Raw genomic sequence first — 22,012 nt, 5'->3', positions numbered from 1 at the left:
TCAGTTCCAATTGCGCCTATGGCAGTCTGACATTCCCAAAAGTACCTTTGATTTGTGGATCTCCCTCGAGTTTTCAATTGGCAATTCCGTGCCAAAGGCGTGGTTTTGCTGCCAGCTTACAAGATTTCATTTTCACACACATTTTATTAATTGCAAGAAAACAGGGTTAAGGCAGAGTTGATCTTGCTCTTGAGGTGGGATCTGACTGACAGAAATAGGCAACTTATTAAGAACAACTAAGTACCCTTCCTTCCCAAATTTGAAGTCTGTTGGGTAACAGGCATTTTAATCTTTGCACTTGGAGCTGTGGGGATCAGAGGGCTAAGGCTGAGGTTATAGGTTAGCCCTCCACACTGGTAATATGACAGCTGTGGCCAGACCTATTTGAGATAATACAAGACATCTTCAGACAATACCTACACTTGGATGTGCTGTTTTATCTTCTGTCCTGCTTCAATGATAGCTACCTCTTGTGCTAGCGTTCAGTTATCCATAACATTCGGTGCTCTGATTGCCCCTCCTGTTGCAGAGTCGGCACCCCTAACCCCAGCCTATCCCTAGTTGGACCATTGGCCCACAGAGGGTGCATATCGACCCAAAGCCCAAACATTTTGAAGTTGGGAACATTTCAACCCTAGATTGCACTCCAATGGGCCTTTGCTGACTGACTTACAGAGTCCAAGCATTCGAATTCAGAGGAGGAGTTGTAGGTCCTCAGAATATTTAGAACAATAAGAAAGTGAAAGAGATTGAAATATAGGCACTAAAACAGTAAATCTGAGGATTTCTGGAACCAAGAGTCACTGAAGATCTGCAAAGATAATAGAGATGGAAATGCAGGATGTCTACAGCAGAGTTTTATATGAGTTGAAATTCACAAGGCATGGAGGATAATTGTGACATAGGATGTAGGACTTTGACTTAGAAGCAGGAGTAGGTCATTTGACCCTTCACACTTCACCATTCAACAAGGTTTTGATTAGATTACTTACAGTGTGGAAACAGGCCCTTCGGCCCAACAAGTCCACACCGACCCGCTGAAGCGCAACCCACCCATACCCCTACATTTACCCCTTACCTAACACTATGGGAAATTTAGCATGGCCAATTCACCTGAATTGCACATCTTTGGTCTGTGGGAGGAAACCGGAGCTCCCGGAGTAAACCCACGCAGACACGGGGAGAACGTGCAAACTCCACGCAGTCAGTCACCTGAGGCGGGAATTGAACCCAGGTCTCTGGCACTGTGAGGCAGCAGTGCTAACCCCTGTGCCATGTTTTGAATGAACTGATTCCGGGTGACACTAGTGTCAGTGAAGACTTCATCACGAGGTGGACTAAACTAACAGTAATATTCCTGAAGAGTAAGTAGATCCTATGGTTAGAAGCTGAGTCCAGTATTAAACAGGAAAACAAGACTGCAAACAGTTTAATTTAGTCTGACGTGGTTATTAGGGAAGTGGAGGGGTTGAGTGGTGATGGGACATCTGTGATGGGGTCATTGGTAATTGCTTCAGCTTATCCTTTGTTTAGTCAGGGGAGATAGATTATCTCTGTGTGAATGCTGGACAGCCAGTGTGATGACACAATGAAGGTTTTCAGAGAGATATTGGAGAGAAAAAGAGTTGATAGTCATCAGCAGACAAATGGAAGTGACTGTCCATGGAGGCCATTTTAAATTAACCCAGTCAGGGAGAGACTGACAGGTTTAAATGATTGATTAAGTTCCATAATTTTGCTTTCCACTGAAGAAAACCAATGAATGTGATCCCAGTAGGTTTCACCCGACCAGGTAGCATTGCCAATGGACAGTATGGTGATGAAAAAGAGGGGCAACTTTGAATGGACCTACAATAACGGACTAGACAGGTATGAAGGGATTGTCTAATGAGTGGAAATTGAACAGGCCAGACCTGTGCTCATTGCAGTTTTGGAGAGTGAGAAGAGATGTTTTGGAAATGTAAAAGATTCTTAGGGGAAAGCAAATGCAGTAAGGTTGTCTCTCCTTATGGGATGGTTTAAGAACTGATGGCATAATCTCAGAGTAAGGGATCACACATTTCAGACAAAGATGAGAAGAAATTTCTTCTCTCAGAGGGTACTGGTTCTGTATATTGATTATTTTTCTGTTCAGCATATATCTGGTATGGAAAGATCCTTGAGAAATTGTGCTAAGAAGAAAATTCTAATAAATGTTTCTCAGGCAGCTGATACCACATGTTACAATGGGCCTGATACACAAAATAATGATTCGCTAGATACTGAGATGATAGCTTTTCAAAGGTTCCTGAAATATGCCATTTCACCATCTGAGCAAACAGCAGGTACTGATGAGCTCTCCATTAAACCAAATATATTTTACTGCTAAACATATTGAAAAATCATTAAGTAAAATTGCCACTTGAGGTTTTGCAGTAATAGGAATGTTGGCAGAGGCAGCAGATGGATCTTTGTTAACAGTCTATCAGAGGTTTTAGTCCCAGCACAATTGGGGCAGATGTGAGCAGCTGTGTAATATGCTATTCGATAAATGGGTTATGGCATCTCGTGTGGGTTCATTATATGAAAACAGCCAAAACAGAGCTTCTGTATGACTTAAACAGCCACAATAGATAGGACAGCTGGCACAGGGAAATCTCTCAGACAACCTTCCTTCACAAATGGCATACGAACAGGGAGCTGTGTCCATATTCATGAGCAACATTTTGAACATGACAGGCAGTGACAGATGAGCCAAATCCCAGCATAAAGTTCCTGAACGTCCTGAATCATTGGCAGCAGGTGCACATCCACCTTCGGGAATCTCATACCAGGACACTGCTCCATTAGTAATATTGAAAAATTGTTTAGGGAGTACAGGTGGGCTAGGAGAGAGGAATATTAACTCAGACACAATCTAGATGGAAAAACAGCTCAGATTTGCCTAGCAGGAAAGATGTTGCTAGTTTTTGGACTGCCCTTTCAGTTGCCAATTTTTCCTCACTACGGTGTTATGATTTGATTGATAAGCTTGATCATGCAGTGTTACAAAACTGTGTTTTTAATAAGTTCACTTCCTGCAAATCAGAAACTCAAAAAAACGTGAAGAGGGCACTGAGGACAGTTTATGTCTCCATAATGATGCGTAAACCTTATTACAACTACATAGTTCTTCTTTGTGGCTTTTATCTGCCTAGTTGATGCTCCATGAATACAAATCTGAAAATGGAAATCTATTTTATTGAGAGGTTTCATCACATGCTTCAGGCCACTCCATATCCAACAACCTGCTCAGAAACCTCTGCTCCCATTTTGACTGCTCTGACAAATACCACCACAGCAGCTGAGACAATCTCAGCATTCTAAAACAACAACCCACAACACTCTAAACGAAAGGTTTGTCTGGCCTATTCCCACATGGTAATGGACACTTTACAAAGTCCCTGGATGCAGACCAACAACTTCACTAAAACCAAACAGTTCATCCTTGAAGCATGTTGTATTTATTTACCCAGGATTTGTCCATTAGTTTTGAGATATATTATTGACAAACAGATTACCAAACACTGACAAAAACATTAGCACTGCCACCATTAACAAATAGAAGTAATAATGTAACCAACTAAATAGATGCATGTGCAGGTTAATTTTACATCTATATTAGATTGAAATTGAACTTCATCAAATTACACCCTGACCTAAATAATTCTGTTTCAAGCGAATGTTTTTGGTTGAGCCAAAAATAGTCACTTAAGACTCAGAAAACTGGTGTAACTATCATTCTCTGCTTTTTACCCAAAGCTCTTCTGAAAATGTGCTGATAAGATGGAACCCCCACCCCCAACAACTGTTCAAATCCTTCTCTCAAAGAAACTCTCTCAGCCTGGTTAGACCTTTGAGGCCTTTGGAAGTAAAATTTGTCACTGTTTCATCAGTCTATCTCTCATTGGATATAAAATTCTAGCAGGAAGAATTTTCAGGTTGTTCTGGCATCATGTGCCCATGAACACTGACCCCTGTGATGAAGGGCTTTTGCCTGAAACGTCGATTTTCCTGCTCCTCAGGTGCTGCCTGACCTGCTGTGCTTTTCCAGCGCCACTCTAATCTTAACCTTGTGAAGATATCACTTGGGATGCTCTGTTGTAAATAGAGATATGGCTAAGTGATGTCACCCCCCACTTCCAGGTCGCAGTTGGGGGTGCAAGCCCCTATTGAGGACTCAAGCTCAAAGGTTAGGGCTGGAGGTCCTTTGCTATACCGCAAAAGGTTTTACTTGAGATGTTAATATTAAGATGTTTGCTGATGACACCATCATTTTAGGGCAGATCTCAAACAACGACATGACAGAATGTAAGAAAGAGATTGAGAGCTTAGCGGGATGGTGTAAAGTCAACAATCTCTCCCTCAGTGTCTGCAAAATGAAGGAGCTGGTCATTGTTTGCATCAATGTTGCTGAGGTGGAGATGGTCAAGAATGCAAAGTTCTTAGGAGTGATGATCACTAACAATCTGTCCTGTCCACTCAGACTGACATAACAATCAAAAAAGTACAACAACAACAATGACGACGTCCCTACTTACTCATGAAGCTAAAGAAATTCATCATTTCCACAAAGACTCTTACTAATTTTTATAGATGCACCATAGAAAGCATCCTATGTGGGTGCATCAAGAGTGTGGTGTGGTCGCTGCTCTTCCCAAGACTGCAAGAAACTACAGAGAGTCATGAACACAATCCAGTCCATCACATAAACCAGCCTTACATCTGTTGATTCCATCTATATTTCTCACAACACAAACACAATCAAAGACCTCTCCCACCCCAGTTATACTCTCTTCCACACCCTTCCGCTAGACAGACAATACAAAAATTTGAATACATGTATGAATAGATTCAAGAACAGTTTCTTCCCTGCTGTTATCAGACTTTTAGATGGACCTCATAAAGGTTAATTCTAATCTTTCTCTCTCTGCACCTTCTCTGCAGCAGTAACACTGTCTTTTACCCTGATGTACTTTGCATGGTACTGTGCCTGTACAGTACGCAAAACAACTTTTCACTGTATCTCAGTACATGTAACAACAATAAAACAATCAATCAATCAATCGATCGACTGGTACATCCCTGATATTCTACTAACTACTTCAATCAACAGATTTTAACAATAGATTGTCTGGTCATTGTTGAATTTTTGTTTATGGGGGTTAGCCATGTGAAAATTGGCTGTTATATTTCCGACATCAGCAAAGTGACTACATGTTAAAAAGTACTCATTTGACCATGAAGTGCTCTGGGAAGGCCTATGTGAAAGGTGAAATATAAATTCATGTTCAAATTCAGAGGAGACAGTGGTATAGAGTTAATGTTTTCCTCAGATGGCCAGACTGATCTGGGATTAGGGGTTCACATCAGCTTTGAAGGTGGTGACATTTAAATTCAATTTACAAATATTGAACTGAAATCTTGTCTTGGTAATGACAGTTTGAAAATATTGTTGATTGCTGGAAAAACTCATCTGGCCCACTAATGTCCTTTGGGACCTAATGCTTTACCTGGTCTGGCCTACAAGTGACTCCAGGCCCACAGGATGTGATTGACTCTAATTGCCCTCTGAAATGATCTAGGCAAGCTAATATGTTCATAGGCTGACCTTGCTCGTGATGTCTACATCCCATTAAAAGAGTAAAATAATTGTATCTTTTTTATTTGGCACAAACTGTTGGGGTGGCACGGTGGCTCAGTGGTTAGCACTACTGCCTCACAGTGCCAGGGACCTAGGTTCAATTCCTGCCTCAGGCAACTGCCTGTGTGGAGTTTGCACATTCTCCCTGTGTCTGCGTGGGTTTCCTCTGGGTGCTCTGGTTTCCTCCCACAGTCACAAAGATGTGCAGGTCAGGTGAATTGGCCATGCTAAATTGCCCATAGTGTTAGGTGGATTAGTTAAGGGTAAATGTAGGGAATGGGTTTGGGCGCCTCTTCGGAAGGTCGGTGTGGACTTGTTGGGCTGAAGGGCCTGTTTCCTCACTGTAGGGCATCTAATCTAATCTAACCTCAAATACGAACAACTAACCACCCATTAAGTTGGAGCCTCAACTCTGACAAACTGAACTTGAAACAATAAGCTCTAAATCTCTGTGGTTGCTACCAGTCCTGCTGAGTCACACCATATATTTTTATGCAGAATCCCTCCTTCTGTTTCTAACCCAATGCCTCCTGCACATGTGACAGCTAAATGGATCAAACGCAAGAACAATGGATTGTGTGCTCAAACACTTATAAACCATTACTCAGGAAAGAAGAAACAGTTCCTTCTTGAAAGGGAGGGGTGATTCCTGGAACCACATTACAGGAGGGACAGGAACAAGACTGAAATACATAGAAGCATCAGTTAGACATAAATGTCTCTGTCAAACCCTTGTAAAGCAAGAGGGAAATCCAGACTCTGTGTGATATACTCACTCTTCCAACTTCCACCAAGTTTGTAACCATGACGATGGTGGCTGAGTTTTCTTGCCAGATCATCCTCCAAAAATCGTAGACAGTCTCTTGCATTGGTCCTGCACACAGACAAAGGGATTTAAAACTCAACTACGTGACAAAAAAATTTGATCGAAATAGACACTTCCATTCCACACTCAGAGCGACCAAACTTGGCCTGACAGTGAGATCACAGATCAGATTCCAATCTCCCAAGGGATTAGGCTTTCATTGTGAAAAATGCTAGAGGTAAAAGATATGGTTCTAACCATATTTTAAAAATAAACCTTGGATGTCAACGAAAACAGAATTGCAGTTAAAGACTCATTGTTTTACAGCCCCACATAGATTGAAGGTTTCCTTTATATCCATTACAGGAATTTAGATTTCCTTGAGACCTCATTTTTCTAAACTCCGGTGAGTATAATCGTAACTGATCCAGACTGATTGGTGGGCTATGGTCTATAAGTTCACCTGGCAATTCATGCTGACAGTTTACCTAAATGGTCATACTCCATTTTGTCAGTTTGAAGTAATTTTACTTTTCATTGATTGACCAGGATATTTTACAGTGTTAAAATGGAGCAAGCAACAGAGCCCAACATTGCAGGGGTCATTGCTGTAGTTGCCTCATCATGTCTGTTTCAATGGCCATCCAAATTAATCTGTTCCATTATTTGATTGCGTTTTGCAGGCAATCAAGGAATAATCTGAGAATCTGCTAAATAGGAACAGAGGAAATGTTGCATGAGGTAACTGTCCTGAACCGGTTAATTTTGGAGACAGCATTAAGCTCCAAACCAATTGGATGAAGTCATACAGGTTTGAATGGTGGTAAGGCAGAATATATTTGTGCAGACCTCTATCCAGTCTCCACGTAGCTTTAATCACATTGTGTCTCATAATAATGTAAGTGCTTTGAATGAATCTGTTTGAATATGTCATGACACAGCTCTGGTGGGATTCAAATTTGGGCCTTCTGGCCCAGAAGCGGGAATACTACCACTGTGTCACAAAGGCCCTTTTTTGACTAATGCATCTAATTGCCACCATACAATAAATTATATCTTGTTAAGACAAAAGACCATCCTTGTTACAATTTAGAAGTGGCTGTTCGTTTACCAGTGTAAACCAAATAAGCATTTAGATGCAATCAAGGAAACAGAAATGTCCTTTTATCCATAAAGACCATAAGAAATAGGAGCAGGAGCAGGCATTAGATCCATTGATGGCTTTACCATCCAGTAAGGTCATGCTGGTCTGATTGTGGTGTCAAATCCATTTTCCAGGCTGATGCTGATAATCCCAGGCACCCCTGTCAATCAAAGATCGATCTAACTCTACCTTGAATGTGTTCAATATCACAAACTCTACTCCTATCTTGGGAACAAGGTATCAAAGATTAATAAACCTCTGAGGGAAGAAATCCCTCCTCACCTCCACTTTAAATGGAAGACTCCTTACTCAGAAATTTGATTCCTCCAAATTTCCTCTCAGCATCTGCCCCACCAAGACCCTGCAGAATTGTATACATGCCAAGAGGATCATAGATTCCCTATTGTGTGGTCCAACAGGTCCACAGCAAGCCCCCAACCCATTCAGCTACATTTACCCCTGACAAATCACTTAACTTACACATCCCTGAACACTATGGGCAATTTAGCATGGCCAATTCATGGCTAACTTGCAAACCTACGGATTGTGGGAGGACACCAGAGCATCCAGTGGAAACCCATGCAGACAGTTGCCCAAGGGTGGAATTGAACCCACGTCCCTCGTGTTGTGAGGTAGCAGCGCTAACCACTAAGCAACTGTGCCACTGCATTGAGCCATTATGGCACCATTAGGGATTATAATATATAGTGGATTAGTTAACCAAGAAGAAATAGGAAAATTAGGTTATTTTCAGATTTACAAATTTGAAAACAGTAGGGTAAAGGGATTAATGCTGGGTCTTCAACTGTTTGCAATCTGTACTAATACCTTGAATTAAGTAACTGAATGTATTGGAGGTAATGTTGCTGAATATGCAAAGATAGTGGGAAGATAAGTTATGAGGAGGACATAAAAACCCTGGAAAGAATGGAAGGTGACCGCTGGCTGGCTAACATTTTTTACTGTCCATCCCTAGCTGCCCTTGAGAATGTGTGGTGAGCTGCCTTCTTGAATTTAAGCTATCAATACCCCTTTCCAGAATTTTTATGTCCTCCTCATAACTTATCTTCCCACTATCTTTGCATATTCAGCAACATTGCCTCAAATACATTCTGTTCCTTAATTCAAAATATTACTACAGATTACAAACAATTGAAGACCCAGCATTAATCCCTTTACCCTACTGTTTTCAGTTTGTCATTCTGAAAAGAACCTAATATTCCTATTTCCTCTTGGTTAACTAGTCCATTATATATTATAATCCCTATTATATCTATACACACATACACGCACACACACAATCAGTTCTTATCGTGTGTAGTAACCTTTTATGTGGCACCTTATTGAATACCTTTTGGAAAGCCAAATGCACTACATCTCTTGTTCCTCTTAATCCATCCTATTTGTCACATCCTCAAAGGAAACTAATAAATTTGTCAAACATGATTCCCCTTTCATAAAATCACATTGATTTTAGTTGATTATAAATGGTTGATACTACTGACTTAATGATGGCTTTCAGTATTTCCCAACAGCATAGGTTACACTGACAGGGCCTTTCTGTTTTCCCTCCTTTTTTTGAAACTGTATTGAAACTGTAGCTGCTATAAAATATTACTTCATATACAACATACTCCTTTGAAGCACAAAGCAATTTGATTTATACATTAAAATAGAGCATCCTCGGGTAACGACGTTGGTATCATCTCTACATTTGCAACCTCCATCACAGACATAACTTACAGCAAGCAAGTTAAAAATACTATATGGGTAATGCATCAATCCCCCAAATTCTTCACCTTAAGCATTTCATTGCTGTTCCCATCTAACAAACTGTCAACACAGACTGGATGAAACCTGCTAACTTCCTCTATACTTCTGAAAATACTTGATATTGTTCTAACTCCCTCGTCGATAGAGACATCACAAATGCAGTCCAATATCTTCCTTGCTCCTTATGCATGACTCCCAAACTCCTGTGGTGAAAGTTCCAGTTCTTTCAGTGTAGTAACAACATGATTATTCATCAGCAGGGGTTTCTAGAAATAATGAAAACCTCAGCTTGTCATGGGTCAGAAACGCTCACATAAGTTCCATACTGCACTTCAACCCAAATTTTGTTCAATAAATGAACACATTTAGCATAAGTAGCCTTCCATGTTGACAAAATGCCCTTGGAAATATCTTGCATTTCATATAAAATATAATGCAATTTGTGAAAATATTTAACCTTCCATAAAAGGAAAATTCCAAAGGGGCCATTTCTTCCTCATGATGTTCTTTATAATGCTGAAACCCTCTCCAGAGCTCTCATTAACAGTCTGTCTTTGTCCTGTTGGTGTTTGATCCCAAGCTGATTTACAGTGAAGTGAATTTACTCCTTGTTACCTTGTTTTCAATTGGAGAAAACTACATTTTGAAATATTTATGCTTTGCTTTCTTCTCAGAATTGACAGGATTGAGTGGTTTTGAAACTATTTTCCCTTTAAAATTGTTCTTTATAAATAGCAAAATAATTAATAATTTCCATCTAGACTGTCTGCAAACATTCTGTCATAGTGTTATCTTTAATAAGTCTGATTGGGATTCATTGTCAAGGCCTCTCTGCATCATTATGAACTTTTTTTTGGTGTTATCTGAATTTAAGACCATAAGACATAGGAGTGGAAGTAAGGCCATTTGGCCCATCGAGTCCACTCCTTCATTCAATCATGGCTGATGGGCATTTCAACTCCACTTACCAGTGTTCTCCCCTTAGCCCTTAATTCCTCGAGACAACAAGAATCTATCAATCTCGGCCTTGAAGATATTTAGCGTCCCGGCCTGCACTGCACTCCATGGCAATGAATTCCACAGGCCCACCACCCTCTGGCTGAAGAAATGTCTCCGCATTTCTGTTTTGAATTGACCCCCTCTAATTCTAAGGCTGTGTCCACAGGTCCTAGTCTCCTTGCCTAATGGAAACAATTTCCTAGCGTCCACTCTTTCCAAGCCATGTATTAAGATAGACATTAGTATAATTCCTGTTCTTTTGTCATTCTAAGGTAGCCTGGTCTATATTATGTTGCATTCCTTGGAAGCATGCACGATCTCTATAATCAAAGAGTTCCCTATCTATCTTGGGAGCTGCATTTCAGAAGCTGCAGCAGGAAGAATATCAGATGTTTATCTGCGAGGAATCATGGTTTGATTTTCCATTGTTATTTTTGGAAATGCAATGAAAATCATAGCAATTAATGTACCACATAGTGGTGAAGTCCTATTTGAGGTGGAACTTGTGGCCCTAAGGCACACCTTGGGTGCAGTTATCTACCCTTGACTTATTCTCTATTCAAATAATGAAGCACACTGCAAGTTGAAGATACCGCCACTCAGATGAAGTCTTTAGTGGAAATTCCTGGGGATGTAAAAATCCATCCATTTGCAGCATTTTTCTTGTTATGTAGCTCAGTACTTATCTTTCAAACATCATGAGATAATAATATTGTCACAGTTGCTTGTGTGAGCCTGCTGCATCCAAACTGTTTGCCACATTTCCTAACACAACAGGGGCCACCCTTTAAAAATAATAAAAAAGCTTTTATTGATACTGAAGCTATTTGGTCACCCTGAGGGGAGAGCACTGTGTCAATGCAAGCTCGTTCTTCCAGAATATGTGGAAGGTAAAGAAAGGATGGCTTACTTGTGACTACACTGCATTTACAAATTCTGTACAGCTCAAAGTTCTAACAGAATAGATGAAGACCTCAGGCATGTACACACTTCCCTTCCTGTGCTTTGTATAAAATGTATAAAAAGCGGCATTCACACTGTATGTGATGATGATTTACTTTCACAAGAAATGTCGCTGGGCTTGAGTTCAGCCTGCACGAGTGTATCACGGAGAAATAAGACTGCAATTACACTGAAGGGAAAGGAAATGAAGGAGCAAATTAATGCAGATGCTGGAATCTGTACTGGCAACAAAAAAATGCTTGTGATCACAATGGGTAAGGCAGCATCCATGGAGAGAGAACAAACTAACATTCTGAGTCTGGATGACTCTTCAATAGAGCTCTGGATGCTGCCTGACCCGTTGTGATAAAGAACAAAGAACAAATAACAATACAGCTCAGGAACAAGCCCTTTGGCCTTCCCAGCCTGCAACAACATTTTCTGCCCTTCTATATCACTTACACAATCCAATTCCCTTTATTCCTGTCCTATTCATGTAATTATCCAGGCTCTTCTTGAATTATGTCTGCTTCCACCATCACCGCTGGCAGTGTGTTCCAAGCACTCACTACCCTTTGTGTGAAAAACATGCCTTGTGCTTCTTTTTAAACTTCCTCCTTACACCTTGAATCTGTGTCCCCTCGTAATTGACCCCTCCAACCTGGGAAAAAAGCCTCATACTTTCCACTCTATCATTCACAATCGTATCAACTTCTATCAGGTCATTCCTCGTCCTCCTGCATTCCAGTGAAAACAAACCCAGTCTATCCAACCTTTCTTCATAGCTAGAGTTCCCCATACCAGGCAACATTCTAGTAAACCTTTTCTGTACCCTTTCCAAAGCATTCACAGCTTTCTGATAATGTGATGAACACAACTGTATGCAATATTCCAAGTGTGACCTAACTAAAGGTCTGTAAAGCTGCAGCATAACTTGTCTATCCTAATACTCAATGCCCCTTCCAATGAAATAGAGGAGCTGGTGTTGGACTGAGGTGGACAAATTTAAAAGTCACACCACACCAGGTTATAGTCCAACAGGTTTATTTAGAAGCACTAGCTTTCGGAGCACTGCTCCCTTATCAGGTGGCTGTAGAATGGGATCATAAGACACCGAATTTATAGAAAAAGATTACAGTGTCATGCAAATGAAATGATATGTTGAACAAACCTAGAGTGCTGTTAAATCTTTCATCTTTTATAATGGGTTGCAGGTTTTGGTTTATTATTATGTAAATCCCAGAACTTCTTTTAAGTCACATTCTCAAGATAACTTAAGATTTATAAAAAAAGGTGACATCACAGCTCAGACAATGCATTGAAGGTATGAGGTTAGAGTCTGTATCCCAATCTTGAGTCAGACTAGTTCTATTTCCAAAGTCAGAATTTATTACATGGAGTTACTGCCTGCATTGACTTCCTGTAGGTTGTGTGTTTTTTTGAACAAAATAGAATATATCTGCAAATATAATTCTGCCTCCAAATAAACCTGTTTGATTATAACCTGATGTTGTGTGATCTTTAACCTTCCAATGAAGGCAAGCATGCCAAAGGCCATTTTTAATACTTTATTTACCTGTCCTGCCACCTTCAGTGATCTTTGGTCCTACACACCCAGATCCGTCTGTATATCAATATCCCGAAAGGTTCTGCCCTTCACTGTATAACTCCCACCAGTATTGACCTTCCAAATACATCACCTCACATCTGTCCAGATTAAACTACATCTGCCATTTTCCTGCCTATGCGTCCAACTGATCTATACCCAGTTGCAACCTCTGACAATCCTCTTCACTACCCGCAACTCCACCAATCTTTGATTCGTCTGCAAATTTATGAATTAGACCAGCTACATTTACCTCCAAATCATTTATGTGGATCATGACAGCAGAGGTCACAGCACTGACCCCTGTGGAACACCACTAGTCACAATGCTCCATTCTGAAAAGCATCCTTACACCACTACCCTCTGTTTTTAGTGGTTAAGATGTGGAGGTGCTGGTGTTGGACCAGGATTGGACAAGGTCAAAAATCACACAGCATCAGGTTTTGGTCCATTAGGTTTATTTGAGAACACTAGTTTTTGGACCGATGCTACTTCAACATGTGGTAGTAAGACAGGAAGACCTTAGGCACAGAATTTATAGGGAAAAGATCAGAACTAAGCCAGTTCTGTATTTTGCCAGCTGACACCTGATACCATGGGACTTCTCCTTTTGTACCAGTCAGCCATGAGGGACCTTGTCGAAAGCTTCACTGAAGTCCATGTAGACAACATCAGCTGCTTTTCCATCATCAACCATCTTTGTCACCTCCTCATTAAAATCAATCAAGTTAGTGAGGCATGACCTCCCTGTACAAAACCATGCTATCTATTGCTAATAAGTCCATTTGCTTCAAGATGCATTAGGATTTTGTCCCCAAGAATCTTTTCCAATAATTTCCCTACCACTGATGTGAGGCTCACAGGTCTGTAATTTCCTGGATTATCCCTGCTACCCTGCTTAAACAATGGGACAACATTGGCTATTTTCCAGTCCTCTGGAACTTCACCTGTAGCCAAAGAGGGTACAAAGATGTCTGTCAGTGCTCGAAGCAATTTGTTCTCACGCCTCCCTTAATATTCCGGGATAGATCCCATCAGGACCTGGGAACTTATCTTCCTTAATACTTCCTTAAGAGATGCGCAACACCTCTTCATTTTTAATAGCAATTTGACTTAGAAATTTGACACTCCCTTCCCTGAAATCATTTTCCACCAATTCCCTCTCTTTGGTGAATACTGACACAAAGTATTCATTTAGGATCTCACCTACCTTGTCTGGCTCCACACATAGATTCCCTCCTTTATCATTTCCCTGGCTACCCTCTTGCTTTTCATAAATGTATAAAAAGCCTTGGGATTCTCCTTAATCATGTATGTTAATGAATTTACATGACTACTTTTAGCCATTCTAATTCCCTCATTTAAGTTCTTGCCTATTTTCTTATATTATTCAAAAGTTGATCTCTAGCATTTCTTGCTTTCAGGAAAGGGAATGAAAGAATTCTGAATTTCATGTGGTATAACTTCTGATGCTGAGGATACCTCTTGTACTCAGTACTCAGCAGGTGAACATTGTCTTTTGGATCATTAATTATCTGGAGTATTGCAGGAGCATTAAAGTGAGAAGTAGGTCCATCTTGCCACATTTGCTTCACCTCTCATGCATAGATTTGTTATGGTAATAGTTGAGCTATATATGCAAAATGAACACATTTGTATTATGGCGAGCTGGTACTTTTACTCTAATTAAGAACTATTATGATTAAATTACTTTCAGGAAACAAATTATGCTGCAGCACATTACTTGTTAAATGTCACGCATGCCTGATTTCATGCTTTTCCTGGGGACATATAATAACAGCTTACAGTAAATTATACTAATGACTGCCATATGTGTTCCTACCCAATAAGAAAAGAAGACAGGTTTGCATTTATATTCCCTTTCCCAACCCGTAGGATGTCTCAAAGTGATTTACAGCAATGCAATATTCTGGAGTGTAGTTACTTGCTGCAGTTTAGGAAATGCAGTAGCAAAATTCTGTATAATAAGGTCCCACAAGCAGCATTGTCCAGACATCTGTTTTTAACAACGTTGCTCAAGAGATAAGTATTGGTCAGCACATTAGGGTGATTCACCTTGCTCTTCTTCCTATTGTGTCATGAGATCTTTTACATCCACTGAGAGGGCAGACAAAGATATCTTAATGTAACATCCAAAATCACATCTCTGACAATATACGGTTCCTTCAGAACTGCACTGAAGCTGCAGTTAAGGATAAACATGGATTCAAGATTGCACCACATCCTTGTTTAACATAAGTCAATGCTCAATGTGTATTGTGATACATGTGGTCACGACAGTTGCTGACTCTCACTGTCAACATTTTGGCTGCTTGAACTTCTGTACAATGGCTATAGAAGTTTTACCTCATTAAAGGCATTATATAAGTGGAAGTTTTGTGTGATGGCATCAAGGCAGCTCTGCTGTTACACCACATTCAGTACCACAAGATGGATTCTGCTGTGAGTTGCCATTTTACAAATTGCTGTTCATCATTGGCATTGTGTTTCCCAATGTCTGGCCCCAGCCCTGGTCATGGATCTTTGAGGAAATGTCTATTAGATTAGATTACTTACAGTGTGGAAACAGGCCCTTCGGCCCAACAAGTCCACACCGACCTGCCAAAGCGCAACCCACCCAACCCCCACATTTACCCCTTACCTAACATTACAGGCAATTTAGCATGGCCAATTCACCTGACCCGCACATCTTTGGACTGTGGGAGGAAACTGGAGCACCCGGAGGAAACCCACGCAGACACGGGGAGAACGTGCAAACTCCACACAGTCAGTCGCCTGAGTCGGGAATTGAACCCGGGTTGCTGGATTATTTACCATGCCTTCACTTCAAAGGGAACAGAGCACAGAATACGGACAGAAAGATAAACAGAATTACTTTGGCTTAAAGTCCATGGAATTCGGCCAAACCCTGGCTACAATTGGAAAAGTATGAATCACCTTAGCTCATGGCCTTGGCATTACTTTGCTCAGGGCCTAGCTTAGACAGGACTGAACAGCTTTTCAAAAAAATGCAATTTCAGTTTTATGAAGCACATTCTATCCACATTGCATCACAATGAACTGTGGATACCAACTACTGGTGGTCTTCAGCTAAGGTTTCAGTTACCAATCCTGTTCTGAGTATAAATGTCTGTGTAATTGTCAGTGAGAAAGAAGAGTTGACAAGAGACTTAACAAGAAGAGGCACTTGAATTACATAACAAGGCATGTTGCGGAGTGGACTCGATGGGCCGAATGGCCTTACTTCCACTCCTACGTCTTATAAGTTATAACATTATAACAATACATACAATTAATGAGTCTGGTAAATTACAACTGTGAAGAGTCAGAAATGAGTCAGCCTCCAGTGGGTCCTTGTGCAAGACTACCTGGTTGTCCACTCAAAATCTGTGTGGTATCATCAGAATTGGTAGGACTGAATACAAATTCAGCATTAATGTTTTGAGATCCCTAGCATTCCATTGACACTGGAACCCTGGCTCTGCACTTGGTAACCCTCAAGTATCCCTGGAGTATCTTAGTGAGGATGGTGTCCAACAGCAAAGTTGGAGTGACCCACATTTGATCAAACACCAACAAGTTATTGATAGTGGCAAAATGCTGTTGGTGTTCAACATAGAGTTTCATGTACAACCACTCATGTCCTTTGATCTGGCAATCCTCCACTACTATACTGAAAAATGACAACACCTATTTTCATTTGTTCCGGTTGAATTTGATTGAGCATTGGTGTGCCTGAGCAAAAGATTTGGTTTTACCAGCAAGGCTATTGGCAACCACTCTGGAGAGAATATGTACTATTGTTTGTAGCTTCCCCTAACAAACTTGGCCTCATAGCAAGCCTCAGAAGGTGGAGTTGGAACTTCTGTCTCTGTGAAGACATCCATGCATTGATTAGGAAGACAAAGACTTTATCATCTGTTTCCAGGAGAACCTTGAAGATAAAGAAGTATTCTGAAAATCTCTTGCATTCTCACGTGACAAAAAGAGACTCTTTATTTATAACTGCTTTGCGAATCTCCATGTCTGACAATGCCTTAGATCTTTCAAGAGTCACTGGAGTCAGGGAAGGTCGCGGATGATTGGAAGATCGCTGTTGTAACCCCCTTGTTCAAGAAAGGATCAAGACAAAAGATGGAAAATTATAGGCCAATTAGCCTAATCTCGGTTGTTGGTAAAATTCTAGAATCCATCATTAAGGATGAGGTTTCTAAATTCTTAGAAGAGCAGAGTCTGATTAGAACAAGTCAACATGGATTTAGTAAGGGGAGGTCATACCTGACAAATCTGTTGGAATTCTTTGAAGAGGTGACAAGTAGGTTAGACCAGGGAAACCCAGTGGATGCGGTCTATCTAGACTTTCAAAAGGCCTTTGATAAGGTGCCACACGGGAGGCTGCTGAGCAAGGTGAGAGCCTATGGTGTGCGAGGTGAGCTACTGGGATGGATTGAGGATTGGCTGTCTGACAGAAGGCAGAGAGTTGGGATAAAAGGTTCTTTTTCGGAATTAGATTAGATTAGATTAGATTACTTACAGTGTGGAAACAGGCCCTTTGGCCCAACAAGTCCACACCGACCCGCCGAAGCGCAACCCACCCATTCCCCCACATATACCCCCCACCTAACACTACGGGCAATTTAGCATGGCCAATTCACCTGACCCACACATCTTTGGACTGTGGGAGGAAACCGGAGCACCTGGAGGAAACCCACGCAGACATGGGGAGAACGTGCAAACTCCACACAGTAAGTCGCCTGAGTCGGGAATTGAACCCGGGTCTCTGGCGCTGTGAGGCAACAGTGCTAACCACTGTGCCACCGTGCCGCCCACAAATGGCAGCTGGTGGCGAGCGGTGTTCCGCAGGGCTCAGTATTGGGGCCACAGCTGTTCGCATTATACATTAATGATCTGGATGAAGGGACTGGGGGCATTCTAGTGAAGTTTGCAGATGAGACGAAGTTAGGTGGACAGGCAGGTAGTACTGAGGAAGTGGGGAGGCTACAGAAGGATCTAGACAGTTTGGGAGAGTGGTCCAGGAAATGGCTGATGGAATTCAATGTGAGCAAATGCGAGGTCTTGCACTTTGGCAAGAAGAATAAAAGCATAGACTACTTTCTAAATGGTGAGAAAATTCGTAAAGCCAAAGTACAAAGGGATCTGGGAGTGCTAGTCGAGGATTCTCTAAAGGTAAACATGTAGGTTGAGTCCGTGATTAAGAAAGCTAATGCAATGTTGTCACTTATCTCAAGAGGGTTGGAATATAAAAGCACCGTTGTGCTACTGAGACTTTATATAGCTCTGGTTAGGCCCCATTTGGAGTACTGTGTCCAGTTTTGGTCCCCGCACCTCAGGAAGGACACTGGCACTGGAACGTGTCCAGCGGAGATTCACACGGATGATCCCTGGAATGGTAGGTCTAACATATGAGGAACAGCTGAGGATCCTGGGATTGTATTCATTGGAGTTTAGAAGATTAAGGGGAGACTTAATAGAGACATACAAGATAATACATGGCTTGGAAAGGGTGGACGCTAGGAAATTGTTTCCATTAGGCGAGGAGACTAGGATCCGTGGACACAGCCTTAGAATTAGAGGGGGTCAATTCAGAACAGAAATGTGGAGACATTTCTTCAGCCAGAGAGTGGTGGGCCTGTGGAATTCATTGCCACAGGGTGCAGTGGAGGCTGGGATGCTAAATGTCTTCAAGGCAGAGATTGTTAGATTCTTGTTGTCTCGGGGAATTAAGGGCTACGGGGAGAACGCTGGTAAGTGGAGTTGAAATGCCCATCAGCCATGATTGAATGGCGGAGTGGACTCGGTGGGCCGAATGGCCCTACTTCCACTCCTATGTCTTATGTCTTATGGTCTTATGGACATGACACACCAATGTCTGATGCCCATCTGGTTGCTCCTGACGCAGCACTGTACCTATGCCAGTAGCTGAAGCATTCATACGATTGCTGGAGAGGATGGATTTCAGTGTCCCAGATAGCTGTGCACAGCATCATGTCGTTGATTAATTGGAATTGATCCACTTGAAGTGAGTCCCAGTACCAACTTTAAGGGCACATCTCAAGAATTCAGACGTTGGTGCTCCAACCTAGAAATCTGTGCAGATCATAAACTGATTTTGTAGTAGGAAACTCCTTAACAATCTTGTTTTCTGTCCAACCAGATTTATCTCAAGCAGTGAACAAGTTCTTTGGAAAGTTTGCATTTTTCATTGATGATAACCTCTTTGGCTTGTAGACACTTTAGAACTGCCTCTAGTTGTGTACTCCATCTTTCAGTGTATGTGGCCTTCTAAACCTTGTAATATACTTGACATCGTCTGTTGGATGAAGCAACCCTGAATAACAATCAAATGATGTGAAGTCTCCCAATGGGATGAGAAGTGTAGTCTGGAGGCTTACAGTCATAGAGTCATCGAGCACGAAAACAGACCTTTTGGTCCAACCTTTTGACGCCAAACATAATTCCAAACTAAACTAGTCCCACTTGCCTGCTCCTGGCCATATCCCTCCAGACCTTTCCTATTCATGTACTTATCCAAATATGTTTTAAACATTGTAAATTTACATCTACCACTTCCTCAGGAGGTTAATTCCACACATTTATCTAAATTAAACTCCATCTGCCACTCCTTGACCCATTGGCCCATCTGATCAAGATCCCATTGTACTCTGAGATAACCTTCTTTGCTATCCACAACACCTCCAATTTTGGTGTTACCTGCAAACTTACTAACCATACCTATGTTCACATCCAAATCATTTATTTTAAATTACCCATTAGATTATCCTTAGTGTGGAAACAGGCCCCTCGGCCCAACAAGTCCTCACCGACCCGCCGAAGCGCAACCCACCCAGACCCACTCCCCCACATTTACCCCTTCACCCAACACTACAGGCAATTTAAAATGGTCAATTCACCTGACCTGCACATTTTTGGATTGTAGGAGGAAATCGGAGCACCCAGAGTAAACTTGCGCAGACACGGGGAGAATGTGCAAACTCCACACAGAGAGTCGCCTGAGGCAGGAATTGAAGCCGGGTCTCTGGCGCTGTGAGGCAGCAGTGCTAACCACTGTGCCACCATGACAAAAAGCAGTGGACCCACCACTGACCCCTTGTCATAGGCCTCTAGTCTGAAAAGCAACCCTCCACCATCACCTTGTCTACTGCCTTCGAGCCAGTTCTGCATCCAAATGGTTAGTTCTCCCCGTATTCCATGAGATGTAATGCTGTTTTACATCAGTAGTATAGAAATGCTGCTTGTAATCTGTTGTCTTCAGCTTGTATTCTTTAACTAAATCTGTTCAAATTCTGTTCTCCTATATTTTCTTCAGACTATTAAACTCTATTACAATGATTTTACATTATTCATTTTGTCTGCAAGCATTTAAAAATGAACAAATATTGGCAGGTAAAATCAAGGAAAACCAGGAGTGCTTTTATCAGTACATTAAAAGCAAGAGAGTAATTATGGAACAGGTAGAGCCCTGCAGAGATAAAGGAGGTAACTTATGTGTGGATATAGAAGATGAGGACAGCATCTTAATGAATACTTTGTCTCTGTCTTCACAAAGGAGTGATGCAGATTTTCTCGTTAAGGAGGAGGAATGTGAAATATTAGATGTAATAAACATAATGAAAGAGGAAGTACTGGAGAGATAGATAAATTATCAAGGCCATATAGATTGTATCCCAAGCTATAACAGGAAGCCAGGAGGAAATGAAGGATGCTGTGAGGATCATGTTCTAATCCTCACTAGGTACAGATTAGGTACCAGGAGATTGGGGCTTCTGTGAATTATGCAATTGTTTTGTAATTATAAGCCAGTCAGTCTGCCTTCAGTACCAGATAAAAGTATTAAAATCGATTCTGAGACATGAGATAAATTGTCACTGAAAGGGATAGTGTGGTTTTGTAAAGGGAATGTCATGTCTTATTGCCTTAATTATATGTATTGAAGAAATAACAAGGGGGATTGGTGAGGAGAGTATACTGCATCTTGATTATGGATTTTGGTAATGTATTTGACAAGGTTCCACATGACAGGTTGGTCAGGAAAGCAAAATCTCTTGGGACATAGGGGAAAGTGGTGAGCTGGATCTGAAACTGGCTCAGTGACAGGAAAGAAAGATTAATTGTTGATGGACAATTTTGCAGTTGTAAAATGTCTTCCAGTTGTAAATCCTTTGCTGTTTGTCGTACACATGGCTGGATTGAACTTAAATGTGGGAAGCATGTTTATGAAATTGCAGATGATATAAAAATTGACTGTGTAGCTGATAATGAAGACAATGGCTATTGACTTGAAGATGGTATCAATGGTTTAGTTGAGTGGGTGGAAAGTGGGAAATGGAATACAATCTGGAGGATTGTGAGGGAATGCGTTTGGAGAAGGCGAATAAAGCTTGGAAATACCCAATAAACAGAAAACTATTGAGGGGGAACAGAGGTGACAGATCTTGGACTGCAAATACATAGGTAGTAGGACTGGGAACATAAAGTGGTAATGAAAACATATGGATGCTTTCGTTTAATGGATAAGATATATGCTGTCAAAGCAGGGATGACATGTTGGAACTATATAAGACACTGGCTAAATCACAGCTGGAATTTGTGTTTAGTTCTATTCATCATGTTACAGGAAGGACTTAGTTGTTCTGGAGAGAGTACAGAGCTGGGGCTAGGGCTTGAAAATTGTAGTTATGAAGAAAGATTGGACAGGTTAGGATTGTTTTGCTTAGAATAGACAGATACTTAAAGGTCAATTTTGGCTTGATAAAGCATATGCTTTTCAAAACAAAGGCTAACACGATGGACACACAATGAAAAACATGTACAAAAGACATGTTATTTCCTTAAAGCAGAACAGTCTTCTTTACACAACAGAAAACAAATGAGTAAATAACCAGGTAATGTAAATGTAGAACAGAGTCTGAAAGATCTCAAAGCATACAGCAAAGCAAAGTCTCATCCTGTTTATCAAAACTATTTGTTTACAGAGATACAAATCCAGAGAAATTATTCCTCTATATCAAATGTTTAGGT

The 22,012-nt window shown here is 41.1% G+C and overlaps 1 protein-coding gene across 5 annotated transcripts in view; it reads right to left on the bottom strand.

Annotated features, from left to right (window-relative positions):
- Positions 1 to 22,012, bottom strand: part of LOC132815087 (receptor-type tyrosine-protein phosphatase mu-like) — an 888,844-nt gene that overhangs the window by 44,647 nt on the left and 822,185 nt on the right. For all 5 annotated transcript variants that reach the window (XM_060823829.1, XM_060823832.1, XM_060823830.1 and 2 more), the window contains one exon: positions 6,439 to 6,536. In XM_060823829.1, coding sequence (XP_060679812.1) covers positions 6,439 to 6,536 — 98 coding nt within the window. The remainder of the gene's footprint in view (positions 1 to 6,438; positions 6,537 to 22,012) is intronic.

This window comes from Hemiscyllium ocellatum, chromosome 4, assembly GCF_020745735.1.
Source record: "Hemiscyllium ocellatum isolate sHemOce1 chromosome 4, sHemOce1.pat.X.cur, whole genome shotgun sequence".
NCBI classification, from domain to species: Eukaryota; Metazoa; Chordata; class Chondrichthyes; order Orectolobiformes; family Hemiscylliidae; genus Hemiscyllium; species Hemiscyllium ocellatum.
This window is presented reverse-complemented; position numbering and strand designations above follow the sequence as displayed.